The sequence below is a fragment of the Schistocerca americana genome, chromosome 1 (genome assembly GCF_021461395.2).
Source record: "Schistocerca americana isolate TAMUIC-IGC-003095 chromosome 1, iqSchAmer2.1, whole genome shotgun sequence".
NCBI lineage: Eukaryota > Metazoa > Arthropoda > Insecta > Orthoptera > Acrididae > Schistocerca > Schistocerca americana.
In genome coordinates, this window is record NC_060119.1 from 891,808,436 (window position 1) to 891,823,272 (window position 14,837).

At 40.1% G+C, this 14,837-nt stretch overlaps 1 protein-coding gene across 3 annotated transcripts in view; it reads left to right on the forward strand.

Annotated features, from left to right (window-relative positions):
- Positions 1 to 8,825: 8,825 nt before the first annotated feature.
- Positions 8,826 to 14,837, forward strand: part of LOC124614497 (mitochondrial Rho GTPase) — a 174,965-nt gene continuing 168,953 nt past the window's right edge. For all 3 annotated transcript variants that reach the window (XM_047142948.1, XM_047142949.1, XM_047142950.1), the window contains exon 1: positions 8,826 to 9,326. In XM_047142948.1, the coding sequence (XP_046998904.1) occupies positions 9,325 to 9,326 (2 nt within the window). In that variant the 5' untranslated portion in view covers positions 8,826 to 9,324. The remainder of the gene's footprint in view (positions 9,327 to 14,837) is intronic.

The window sequence follows — 14,837 nt, forward strand, 5'->3', positions numbered from 1 at the left end:
TTATGATGCAACATGTCTTAAAATTAAAAGGTGAACGCAAAACTAAAATTATAATGCTAGGAACGGGTATATCTGGAACCTTTGTGTTGGTGTTTCTGCTTTGTACAGTTTTCTTGTATTTACGACGAAAAAATAAGACAAATAATAATATACCACTTCATCAAATCCCTGTTAACTGGATACCACACTCTTAACTGGTGTACTTCAGTAGTTACTTTTGAGCATTAGTGTATTAATTTTGTTTATTGTACTTCATTCTTTATTAAACAGTCTCTTGTTAAAATACACAATACTGTAGAATAGATATTCTTGCATTAGTATAGGGTAGATTAAACAGCTGTTGCTATGTAATTTTCTAAGTGCAAAATCTATTTTTTGTTTATTCATTGTCATCAAGATTTGTTACACTTATTACAACCATTTATGTAAGAACTATGTGATTCCTGACCGTACAGTGCTTTTGTAAAGTGATAAAGTATTTTCCACATACTTAATGTGAATCGTGTGTAATCTTCTAAGTCGAGAGTTTTCAGTGCTTGTGCTTTTTCCGTGTGAAGAGTGGAGGACTGTTGAGTGGTAAATTCGAGGGCGAATTTCTCCGAAGGGTGGAGGAATGTTGTGTGGTACTTAAGTAAATAAACAAGTGAAATCAAAGTGAACTATAAATTAGAATATAAATGGAAAACTTGGTTTAGTTTAGAGAGTTACATACTGGCATTCAGCGGGCAGAACAGAAGAGACAATGACCGTGAAGTCAGCAAGTTCCACATAAGCGGGCGCTGTCGATTCAGCCATCAGGGCATCGCCCGACCGGCTCACGTGTTTCTCAGTTGTCGCATGTGAGCAAAGGCCCTCGCCTACATTCCAAGAGCCAATGACCGACGTTAAGAAGATTCTTCGAGAAGCTTTTCAACGTGACGGAAGAGGCAATGACCGGCTCACGTGTTTCTCAGTCGTCACATGCGATCAGAGGCCCCCGCCTACATTCCAAGAGCCAATGACCGAGGTCAAGAAGATTCTTTGAGAAGCTTTTCAACGTGACAGAAGATGCAATGGCCGTGGAGTCGTTCACCTCCAGTGAACTGAAGTGAATAAATACGCGAGACGCGGTGGGCCCGACAGATGAAGACAGATGAAGACGGGGACGAAGATGAAGACGGAGACAGGGACGGAGACGAAGACGAGAGACGAAGGAAGAAAAGAAGAGTAGCAGTAGTTTTCAGTCAGTTTCGGTGCTGAAGACCGTCATGCAAGAAGAGACTGCATCATGCACAGACGCACCAAGTCCGCCGCTGTAATGGAATAGCAAGCAGGAGCTGCGGCGCCAGAAGACAGAAGTTAAAAGGTATTTGAAGTCTGGTTTTTACATACCCGGGTGACTCGTGAGGACGGGAAGGAGACGGCCTCACATCAGTAGTCACCTGTGAGCTGGGATGAAGAGCTGACAGCCGAAGACTGGCAAGCGAGAGTCCGTGGTTCGAGTCCGCCACACTGGCCTTCTCCCGCCGCACCGCTCCGCTGGCCGACACAGAACACACGCGGCCGCTTAGAGAAGAGAAACACTGGGACGCCACACCCAAGGTATCATCCGATGCACGACTTCGCTCGCAATAGTTAAACCGGCCACCTCGTGCTGCGCGTCTCCCGTCAGCTGGGCGAGACGGCGACACGAGATACACACCGCTACGCGTAATCAGACGCCGCCGCTGCCGCCGCCGCCGCCGCCGCCGCTGCCGCAGCAGAAGACTTCACAAACGACACAGCTGCCGCTCTCCGAACCAGAACATCCCGTAAGATACAGTTGTACAAATCTTCAATAAAAGTTATCTTATGTAAAAATTATGTTTCATTCGACCTCATACCCGAGCCAAGGAAGAACCCACCCTGCCCACATGTTGTTAAGAGAGAAAAGTTAATTTATTTAATATTTTCACCCTGACAGAATGCTTTAGAATGCTCATCCTGACAATTGACAGCATCCAGAGAGAAAACCGAGTTACATTGAGTGACAGAAGTGTCACATTTAGTAACACAACTGTTACATTTGGTGCCAAAAGCCGTTTTAGTTGTTACAGTCCCCGCATGTCCTGACTTTGCCCCGCACCCTTTGAGGCTGTTGCCCTTTCTGTACTTACCCGGGGCCATCTAAGCTAAAAAACCGCCCAGTCCACGCCACACAACTCCTGCTACCCATGTAGCCGCCTGCTGTGTGTAGTGGACTCCTGACCTATTGGGGCGGAACCCGAAACCACACCACCCTATGGTGCAAGTCGAGGAATCTGCAGCCCACACGGTCGCAGAAACGTCTCTGCCTCTGTTTCAGACTCTCCACTCAGCTCTGAACCAAAGTCCACAGTCAGTCCTGTCGACAATGCTGCAAATGGTGAGCTCTGCCTTCATCCCGTTAGCGAGACTGGCAGTCTTCACCAAATCAGATAACCACCGGAAGCCAGAGAAGATTTCCTCCGATCCACAGCGACACACATCATTGGTGCCGACATGAGCGACCACCTGCAGATGGGTGCACCCTGTACCCTTCATGGCATACAGAAGGACTCGTTCCACATCTGGAATGACTCCTCCCGGTATGCACACGGAGTGCACATTGGTTTTCTTCCCCTCCCTTGCAGCCATATCACTAAGGGCACCCATTACATGCCTGACGTTGGATCTCCCAACTCCCAGTAAGCCCACCCTCCAGGACTGCCCGGCTCTTGCAGACTGAGGGGCAACCTCTGGAACAGGACAAGCAGCCATGTCCGGCCGAAGATCAGTATCAGCCGAAGACAGAGCCTGAAACCAGTTCGTCAGACAAACTGGAGAGGCTTTCCATTCAGCCCTCCGGAATGTCTTTCGCTCCCTGCCACACCTTGAGACGAACTCCCACTCTACCACGGGTGAGGGGTCAGCCTCAATGTGGGAAGTATCCCAGGCAACCACAGGCGTAGTCTGTCGGGCGATGCGTGGGATGAGCTGGCCGTCCCCGACAAATCCCCATCCAGACCCCCACAGTGATGCCCATTGGCAACAGCTTCAAGCTGTGTGACTGAAGCCAACACTGCCTGAAGCTGGGAGTGAAGGGATGCCAACTCAGCCTCCATCCGAACACAGCAGTTGCAGTCCCTATCCATGCTAAATACTGCTACGCAAATAACGTCTGAACTAATCTACAGAGAGCACAAACAATTCGACATAAAATTCAAACGGTTATTAAATTACAAGACTGCCTAGTAAATGCAGTAATAATGCTACTTGCGCACTGCTGACACACTGCTCGGTGGCAGAAGGCTAACTTTACTGTCAGTAATGTAAAAGACTATTTGAAAGAAATGAACAAATGACAGACGACTATGCGACTTTACACGTCACAGATATTAAAATGCAAATCTGCCCCTGTTAATTACGAAACTACACAATGATTTGACGGATTTTAAGTAAACAAGTGCGCTTAGAACACTCAAATAAATTTTCAACTTGACTACTACACTTACATGAACGCTAAATAAGCCACTTGCTGCTACTTGCGCACAGCTGACACACTGCTCGGTGGCAGAAGGCTAACTGTACTGTCAGTAACGTACAAAGTCTATTTGGAAGAAACAAACAAATGACAGACGACTACGAGACTTTACACGTCACAGATTTTAAAACGCAAATCTGCCCCTACTAAATACGAAATTATTAGCGTGCTACTCTCCTGAGCTATAAATGTAGGGAAATTGATCACTGATTCAAAGTTATATGTTGTTAATAGCACTTCTAGTTCACTTTTCCTATCAGAATTACTTAGAAAGTTTACATTGAAATCACCACAGATTAAAAACTTCTTCCTTTTGTCTGACAGACAGCATAATAGGGAATCAAACTTTTTTATGAACATCTTCCAGTCTCCTAATGGGGACCTGTAGACTGTTGTTAATATCAACACTACATTATCTAGCAGAAGTTCACATGCACAAACCTCAAAGTGCTGATCAACACAAAACTTGCTTACTTCTACAGTTTTGCATGTATACCCTTGTTTCATGAAAATGGCAACATCTTCTTTATCCATCCTAGATCTACAAGTGTAAGATGCTAAATTATACCCACTTATACTGACACTATCAAGCAATAAAGAAATGTAAGATTTAAAAAAAAAAAGAAAGTTCTTGTTTCTGTCCTAGTTTTTCAAGCTTTCATTGGAGTTTAAAACAGTAGATTAGCTCACAAACTTCATAAGTTTGGTGACCATTGACCTAACCCCATATTGACTCTACCTACTGAGCTGATCAACAGAGACTGGTGACAGTGTCTAAAAACAGAAACGAACTCTAAATTTGTAGACATGTCTTAAGGCCCAACTAAACTTTTTATACAAAATCTTGTTTTGGCCCTTTAAGATGAGCCTATGCATGAGTACCAATCTTAACAGTTGGCATCATTCTCTTACAACATTTCAGCACACATTGCCTTACTCCTCGATTTTTAGATATATTTTTATATATCATCCACATCCTCTGTTTCACGATATTTTTTACCTTACATCTTTTTATTCTGATTCACTGTGTCATATTGGATTTTATGCCTTCTTGCCGAATATTTATATTTATACATTATCATATTTATTCTCATATTCGTAGTTCTATTTTGTATCGAGTTTACGTATCACACTTATGTAAGCAGCTCAGGTCGTCAGACCCTGTTTCCAACTCTTTTTTTTTGTTGTTGCCTGCTTTGGTTCCCTAACTCATTGCCTCCTAGGTCAGTTGCTTCTGATGCCACAGTCAACTGACTTCTGGGCATTCTGCACTAGTCACTGGTGTATTGTGCTCTCAGGTGGTCACTATGGTAGCTCGTCCTAAGTGTGAGTTCATTTACTTATTTATTTACATTATTAATGAGTTCATTTCCGTCCAAATCCCTCCCTCAATGTTATCCTCTTTGTTCCAGTACTATGCATTTGTTTGATGTGGGCGTAGCTCCTCCATGACTGACTGGCTCGACCACAGCCCATTTATGTTTTCATTATTATGTGAGTACACCACTTTTTAGAACTTTACCTTTCGTTTTGTATGTCAACCCATATCACTTGTACGCTAGTAGCCCCTTCTCTAGCTCACAGGTGGTGGCACCTGAAGATTAAGCTGGCTTCGAAACTGTCTTGAAATACATTAAGAAATTATTGGCAAACGAACCTACTCTCGATACTGTAACCCTGTTCTGTGTCAGTACAGGTTTCACTTTCAACCCTGTATCACAACATCATTATCCTTTCCAGAATCTTTGCACAAAGAACCTATGCCCCCTACCTCTTATTTGGAAGACATCTGTGACCTTTGGGTAACTTGTTTCCCAGTTCTTCCTGCAATCAGTCACTAATGAAATGCTAGTTAATTTCGTCCTTTTTCGTCTTCTAAATCATAGTGAAGATTGCATGAAAATGATGCCAAAGCACAGAAAACTATAAATGATACAGGTTTTATAATACCCGGACAAAGAAGAATTTGAAACGTTGCATTAATAAACGAGTTAGACATGTTCCTTAAAACTGGAGTTTTTAAATAGTGAAAGTCAACACTATTGAAGGAAAAAAATACAATATTGTGACGTTTTGTATCACTTAGAATAAAAATATGAGTTAAAGAATAAAGTAAAAACTCCTGTGTATGACCTTTTAAATTTTGTTTTATCTGTTTGTCTGTGAATATTTTCTCAATAAAACAAATACTGTTGTTTTGAAATTTTTGGGCTACACTTTCCCCACACTTTAAGTTCTCAGTTGATTAGAATAATCGCCAACTTTGAGGATACAGAAGTCAGTAAGGCAATATATTTTGCGTGCTTTCATTTAGTGATGTATTACAGGATAATATTCTTGAGTAACCTCTCACAAAAGAAAGTAATTAGAATCGTGTATGGGGTTCATGCTCACGTATCTTGCTGCCATCTCTTTAAACAGCTGTAAATACGAACAACACTCCCACAGTACCTTTATTCACTTACCAAATTTGTTATCAATAATCCATGTGGGTTTCAGAACAACGGAAATATTCATGAGTGCCACACTAGAAGGAATAATTATCTGCATTACCCTTTAGTGAATCTAACATTGCTACAGACAGGGATGAAATATGCAGCTATAAAGCATTTGACAATTTATCCATTGAAATAAAATATCTGATAGACGGAAGAAGTATTTTAAGTGTGGATAAAATACGTAATTTCTTAAGAGCTCCTTCTATACCACAAAGAAATTCTTGAATAGAAATAATTAGTCATGTATACATAATAAAATTGTAAATGGCTAGCTTATGCCATGTACACCCTAAATATGTCTGCATCCTTTCTTTAAAAGTTTGTTCAGCTGTCGCAATTCACATCGCAACATTTATCATGAATATGATATAAGGGACATACAACTAACTAACTATCTGGAAAATTTACTGTATAACCGCTGTCAAGAACATTTAATGGACTCTACTATCAATGCTAGCTTGTTAATTCTGAGAATATAGTCTGACATTTTATATCATAGATTGTAATACTCGCCGAATTTAAAATGCTATCATAATCTACTCATTAAGAGGTATAATGTTACGTTAAAAGTTTGAACATTAAGATAAGTATTCCATCTTGAAGCTGCACATTATTCTCGAGGCAACATAACTAATGAGACACATATGCCCATACCTTATTCATCCAGTAGTCGAGAATGAGAGCACTTAGTGACTTCCAACAAACCGTACACATTGCTTCAAACCTTTTCGAAGCTTTTTCCCTGTGACACCTCCAGAAAATGTGGCTTAGTACATTTTCACTGTTCATTCAGTAAAATGGCAGCATCAGTCATGACATTTTAATTTGTTCCTTCTTTACTACCCACCCTTATATCGTTTACAACATATAGTGTAAAAGAAATGATGTCATAAAAAATGATTTGTGATAAAGTAGCTTTTGCTTAAAATGCAGTGCACATTGCCTAGTTTATATTCATCCAGTGCTTCATAATGAGAGCTCTTAGCGACTTCTAAAAAACTTTAAGAAACATTCCAAACCTTTTGTAAACTTTTTCTCACTTACATGGTACTCAGATGTTTGAAGCTGTTTTATACATGGAAGTTAGGCTCTTTGGTGAATTGGGGTTTACTGGTTATAATAGAAAATAAAATCTAATGCATTTATGCTTCAACTTCAGTTTTCGATTTGTTTTGTTGCTATTATACATGAGCTGTCCTTAATGGCCTCAATTTCGTATTGATTTTCGGTATTTGTGGTTTTAATATATTTCTTAGAATTATCTAGTTTTACAACTGAGGTAGTCGGTATTTATTTGAAGGAGAGATTTTTTAAGTTAATATATTTACGCTGATTCTAGGAACAAGAGTAGTTAATATCTCTGACTATTCCCCTGACAACATTCATAATATTTGTGTACTGCAAAGAATGTGTTTTCAGGAACAATTCATTGTAAATAAGTATGCATTCTTGTATTCCCTGCATTCATTAGTTAATAATATAGTGCTAATGGGCAGACTACTAGAGGAGGCTAATTTCAATTTTCGCATTACACGCCATTTGTTAAATACTACTTTTGATGTAAACCACTAATGAACATACGCAAGTCCAAGATTGTGTACATACTTAGCATTCTTTTGTTTTTGTTGCTACTGTTGTATTGGTTCCGAAATTGCTTTTCCACTTCTTGTAAGTTGTTCTTTGAAACTAAGCAGCAATGGCTGAACTTCGAATAATGTGCTGGTATCAGACTTGATCTCTCCTAAATCTGTCATTACAAAACCACATGCAAATTTCGAGCCCAAGACAGTATCAATCACACATTGTAATGGCAGGACGACAAATTAAAATATTGTGCGGTGTTGAAGGTCCCAGAACTCCTACATAGTAGAAGGTATTTGACCTCTTGTTTCTATCCAAATGTCATTCAGTATTGAGTTTTCATAGCCTCTCCCCTTTTCTTGAACCATATATTCTGCATACTATGGCTTTTTGTGTATTTTTTAGGTGATTGTGACAATCATAATTTCTTAAAGTCTTCTGAAGGATGACCCAAAAACGTTGTGTTCGTTTCTGTCTGTTGACTCTAGTTTATAACTTATTTTATTCGTTCTTTCATGTGTCGAATAAGTGATGTGTATTTTACGCTGTAGAAGAATTTGTCTATTTCGTTTTTACGACATTTTATATGAAGATATTGACTCACAGTGCGATATTTGTACAGTTTCCTTTATTTAGACTGATTTAACTCACCTCCAGATTAATTGATTTCATTCTAGCACAATTGATATTCTCTGTACTAAGATACTGACTACATATCTCAGCCTAAATATCAGCGTTATTAAAAAAATCATTCTCACATTTTGAAGTTTAAAGTAACCCACAGAAATACAAATCGTATGCTTATGTGCGCAAAGTACGTCACATATCCTGTCAACCTGCTGCTAATAAGATACATACTTTTTGTCTAAATGATTCTGTTACCTGGTTGTATGTGCTGGTAACATTATATACTGCAGAAAATACTGAGTCAATATACACCCACTTATAACTACTTGCACATGTTTTGTAAAATATTTAGTAAGAACTAATTTTCGAGGGTCGTGTCATTGGCTTTATTTACGTCGGTCGAGAATGTCTCAGTGCACCGTTTGTACTTACAGGAATTGTATACTCCTCTCTTACTTCCCCATTCTTATTGCAAGCTAGCGCTTTGTTGGTTACATTCGGTTTTCGAATTTTTATGTCTATAATTGATAATCTCTGACGTTTGACGAAAGTTGCAGTGATGCGTCGATAATGACATTGACAAAAACGGGACTATCGATATATGCAAAGTTTCGCCGGGGAGGGTGAAGGATTAACTAAATTTGTTTTGGAAGGTTGTGCGAGAGTAGAGTGTTGTGACAATAGTTTTTGAATTGTGCTTTATAAACTGTATTTTCTTTAATGTGGTTTTACCCACTGAAGACCTTGCAGTTCTGCACGTTATGACATATTTAGCTACAGTTGTAGGTGTAGTGGTTTACTACAGCATTCAGTGTTGAATGTATTGCGTTAAGCCACGAAGAGAAGTTTTTCGAACGTTCCTTCACGTCTTCTAGTGTACGGTGGACAGAGTGAATCATCATGTCAAGTCATTGTATTAATAAGTTGTGACACTTTGGACGTCAAAGTATATTGTTGGCTTCATGAAAGCCTGTATAGGTGTTATCAGAATATCATGAGGACCACTCATTCTGAAGAAGGAAACAAAACATTACTTTACCCATTACATACTTCAAGAAGGAGAACTGTCTAGCAAACATTCCTATTGCAGAAGCTAACATGTGAGTATTAAGTGTTTGATAGAGGTCACTAATAACCGGGCCAGGGATAACAAACGCATGGATAAATAACTTACCTGATTTCAAAGTAAATAACACTTAATTGAATTTAGCGTATGAAAGTAACGTTAAAGTGAGATGGAGCTTTATACCCTTCCGCAATATCCATTCTTGGATGAGTTCGTAGTCATGGCGTGTATAACGCAGTCGGTAAGTAAACGCAAGGGCACACTGTTTAACAGTTCGGTAATTTGCGAAACATCAATGTAGACTGAAAGATTCATTCCAAAGATTTAAGGCGTTTGTTTTAAATAGTATCATAAACAGGAGTCGCGTCTTTCTGTGACATAGTGATTATTACTGAGCCTTCCGATACCAGACGTTGGCTCTTTGACTCCTGACGTCAGGCATGCAGAGAGAACACAAAACAGACTATTTATTTTGCTTTATTTTTTGTAATGTAGGTTCTGGTAACAAACTGTTCTGTAGCATACCAGTGTCTTGGCTTAGCTTGGGAGCTTATTCCACTATTCATATGGATAGCAATTTGTCCTTTCCTTATATAAGGTGTCCAGGTTCATGTGTGTAGCAATTTGCCCATTCCTTATGCAAGGTGTGTAGGCTCGAGGTATACAAAAGCACATTCTATATTTCAGTACCTATTAAGCCTTGTAAGTTTATTTTTCCAACATAGTACACAAGAGCTCAAACATTTTTATGCTTGTTGGTACAGTTCAATGTTGGGCTTGATTGTAGTTTGACAGGTATCAAAAAGGTACTCCACTTCTCGCCACATATTCATAAGCATTGCATGTGTCATGGTCTGTACTGCAGTATAGGTCTGTTGTCTTAAGTCTACCAGATCACAGAACCCTTGTTCTGTAAACAGTGCCCTTGATATACCTCCATTCACTAAATAAAATCGAGTGTCAGACCAGGATACCAAGAGGGCCAGGCAATAGGACCTCCTCCCCCCCCCCCCCCCACCCCCTCCCTTCTGATCCAGTGTTCAAGAAACGTCTTGTGGAGAAATCTGGTAACATCCTCATGAATGAGGGGGGGGGGGGGGTCCACCATTTTTCTGGAAAATGATGTCTGGAGGCATTTGTGGAACTGGCTAGTTTGCAAACATGTCAAGTGTCGACAGAAGCGTCCGATCCCACGCGTCGGCTTTGACTCGTGGCGTAAGGGTGTTGTCGTGTGTGACGTCATGACGGCGCGGAGTTTGGTTTGAGTGTGGCTGTCTCCAGTTCTGTTTTATCTTATTTTATTTACTTTTCGGATCTGTTCGTTCTATCTCGGGAGATTTTTTTTTTTTAATTTAAAAACACTTATTACTTATTTTAATTATCTGTTTCCTCCAATTTCTGTTTTAGTTTATTATATTTATCTTTCTGATCTGTTCGTTCTATCCCGTGAGATTTGTTTTTTAAAAAGACAAAAAACACTAATCAGCTACTGAAGCATCTTTATCTTCTATGGGTTGCAGGGGTTACGACCCCTGGGGAGGTGGGTGGGTATTCATGCATGGCTGTCTTCACTTACACGTTGTAGCTACGCAAGGCGTCTAAATTTGTTTACATTTAGTTTGCCCCCCACCCAGAACACCCCATTTCCCGCGCTTGTCCCGTTAGTGTCATTAGGCTTCTTGTGGAAAGTGTGTGTGTTTGTTTTTGTTTCCGCCATATTTGTGACGTCATGGGTCAAAGCAGACGGGCGGGATCGGATGCTTCCGTATTTCCCATGTCAAGGCAGGTATGCCCTACCACTAGTGTGCATGTGTCTCAGTGGTGCCCATGAAATCATGAGGATCAGATCTTGGAAGTATCCCTATCAGCTGTATGTTTACACAACAACATAAAATGTTGAGTTCTTTCGTTATAAGAATTTATTTGTGAATACATCTAGCCTGGACATCTTGTAATATGATCACAGTAATGGGTTTCAATTGTGTCCATTCAAAATTTGTGAATTCCAAATCATTTTCTGTTATGTGTACTACACCTGTAGAAATACATTTAGTTTCTTTAGTTTCCTGAGTAAGATAGACTATTTTTACTACAGTACCTACTTGTTCTGTCCTTGGACTGACACCTGTTGTCACATCACACACCATTCCTGTAAACAAATGATTAACACTTCTGCTGCTGATTTTTTTATCAGTAGGCTGATCAAATATGGCAGCACTTCAAAATCTCAATGATTTTTAGGGTGTCAAATGAATTATTTGCATGGTCTTGAAGAAATATTCTCAGTAAATATTATACCATTCTTTACAAAAAATTTATTTCAGTTTCTTAGAGATAATGTAGAAGACTAAGGGGCTTTAGTTTTTTTTCTGCTACAGACCTCAATGGTGGTGAAGTGGTTGTAGTCGTTAGTCCAGACATATCTGATTTACAGAATGAGATTTTCACTCTGCAGCGGAGTGTGTGCTGATATGAAACTTCCTGGCAGATTAAAACTGTGTGCAGGACAGAGACTCGAACTCGGGACCTTTGCCTTTTGCGGGCAACTGCTCTACCAACTGAGCTACCCAAGCACGACTCATGTCCCGTCCTCGCAGCTTTACTTCTGCCAGTACCTCGTCTCCTACCTTCCAAACTTTACAGAAGCTCTCCTGCGATCCTTGCAGAACTAGCACTCCTGAAAGAAAGGATATTGCAGAGACATGGCTTAGCCACAGCCTAGGGGATGTTTCTAGAATGAGATTTTTGCTCTGCAGCGGAGTGTGCGCTGATATGAAGGAAGTTTCATATTAGCGCACACTCTGCTGCAGAGTGTGCGCTTCTATTCTCTTCTTGTCCAAACTATTTATTGTCCACGTTTCACTTCCATACATGGCCACACTCCATAGATATACTTTCAGGAATGACTTCCTCACACTTAAATCTATACTCAATGTTAACAAATTTCTCTTCTTCAGAAACGCTTTCTTTGCCATTGCCAGTCTACATTTTATATCTCTCTACTTCAACCATCATCAGATATTTTGCTCCCCAAATAGCAAAACTCATTTACTACTTTAAGCGCCTCATTTGCTAATCTAATACCCTCAGCGTCACTTGATTTAATTCGACTACATTCCATTATCCTCATTTTGCTTTTGTTGATGTTCATCTTATATCCTCCTTTCAAGGCACTGTCCATTCCGTTTAGCTGCTCTTCCAGGTCCTTTGCTGTCTCTGACAGAATTACAATGTCATCGGTGAACCTCAAAGTTTTTATTTTTTCTCCATGGATTTTAATTCCAACTACGAATTTTTCTTTTGTTTCCTTTACTGCTTGCTCAATATGCAGATTGAATAACATCGGGGAGAGGCTACAACCCTGTCTCACTCCCTTCCCAACCACTGCTTCCCTTTCATGTCCCTCGACTCTTATAACTGCCATCTGGTTTCTGTACAAATTGTAAATAGCCTCTCGCTCCCTGTATTTTACCCCTGCCACCTTTGGAATTTGAAAGATAGTATTCCAGTCAACATTGTCAAAAGCTTTCTCTAAGTCTACAAATGCTAGAAATGTAGGTTTGCCTTTCCTTAATCTATCTTCTAAGGTAAGTCGTAGGGTCAGTATTGCCTCACATGTTCCAATATTACTACAGAATCCAAACTGATCTTCCCCGAGGTCAGCTTCTACCAGTTTTTCCATCCGTCTGTAAGGAATTCGCATTAGTATTTTGCAGCCGTGGCTTATTAAACTGAAAGTTCGGTAATTTTCACATCTGTCAACACCTGCTTTATTTGGAATTGTAATTATTATATTCTTCTTGAAGTCTGAGGGTATTTCGCCTGTCCATACATCTTGCTCACCAGATGGTGGAGTTTTGTCAGGACTGGCTCTCCCAAGGCTCAGTAGTTCTAATGGAATATTGTCTACTCCCGGGCTCTTGTTTCCACTTAGGTCTTTCAGTGCTCTGTGAAACTCTTCATGCAGTATCATATCTCCCATTTCATCTTCATCTACATCCTCTTCCATTTCCATAATATTGTCCTCAAGTACATCACCCTTGTATAGACCCTCTGTATACTCCTTTCACCTTTCTGCTTTCCCTTCTTTGCTTAGAACTGGGTTTCCAGCTGAGCTCTTGATATTCATACAAGTGGTTCTCCTTTCTCCAAAAGTATCTTTAATTTTCCTGTAGGCAGTATCTATCTTACCTGTAGTGAGATATGCCTCTACATCCTTACGTTTGTCGGGTCGACAGAAGCGTCCAATCACACACGTCGGCTTTGACCCGTGACGTAAGGATGTATTTTCAGGGTTTTCATTTGTGTGGTGTAATGGGCTCAGTTTGCTTTTGCTCATTTTCCAGAATTGTTCGAGTGTCAGCTGTGTTTGTAGCGGAATTCATTTCAGTGAGTTAACGATTTTGTGTGAAGGTTAATTTAGTGTTGTTCGCTGTACATCGTGTGGTAATTTTAGTAAAATTAATCGGTTGGTTTTTTTTTCTGGAATGGGTATGACGGATAAAATTAACAGTGCGTAGGTCAAGGGAAGTGTTCCATCTCAGTGTGTGGCTGTGTATGTTGATATTGGTATTGGGAGATGTTTTTGAGCTGTATTGGCCAAGGGAAGTGTTTGATCGTAATTTATTGGATCGGGAGCTGCTGTTGAGCTGTATATGTCAAGGGAAGTGTCCGATTCCAGATGATATTGTGTTTAATGGTATTTGGGGAATTTTGTGATGTCAGTTTTTTTTGTCGATTTGTGTGATTTTGTATGGGGGTGGGTGTCTAAATTTGTTTATATTTAGTTTGCCCCCACCCAAAAACGCCCCATTTCCCACATTTGTCCCGTTAGTGTCATTAGGTTTTTTGTGGAAAGTGTGTGTGTGTGTTTGTTTTTTGATGTATTTTCGTCCTCATAGTGTGTACGTACCAACTTTATATGCGCCATATTGGATTTGTGGTTTATGGTCGTTTCCGCCATATTTGTGACGTCATGGGTCAAAGCAGACGGGTGGGATCGGACGCTTCTGTATTTCCCATTTGTCCTCTAGCCATCCCTGCGTAGCCATTTTGCACTTCCTGTCGATCTCATTTTTGAGATGTTTGTATTCCTTTCTGCCTGCTTCATTTACTGCATTTCTATACTTTCTCCTTTCACCAATTAAATTCAATATATCTTCTGTTACCCAAGGATTTCTACTAGCCCTCATTGTTTTACCTAAGTGATCCTCTGCTGCCTTCACTATTTCATCCCTCAAAGCTATCCATTCTTCTTCTACTGTATTTCTTTCCCCCATACCTCTCAATTGTTCCCTAATGCTCTCCCGGAAACTGTCTACAACCTCTGGTTCTGTCAGTTTATCCAGCTCCCATCTCCTTAAATTCCCACCTTTATGCAGTTTCTTCAGTGAAAGTATGCAACATTAATTATTGTGCCATTAATAAATAACATGATGATCAGTCAAATAATACTTCACTCACACAAATATAGCTCACTTTGTATATGAAGGAAGACACACTTGCATTCACTCATGTGGAACTTGCTCACACATGGCCACTATCC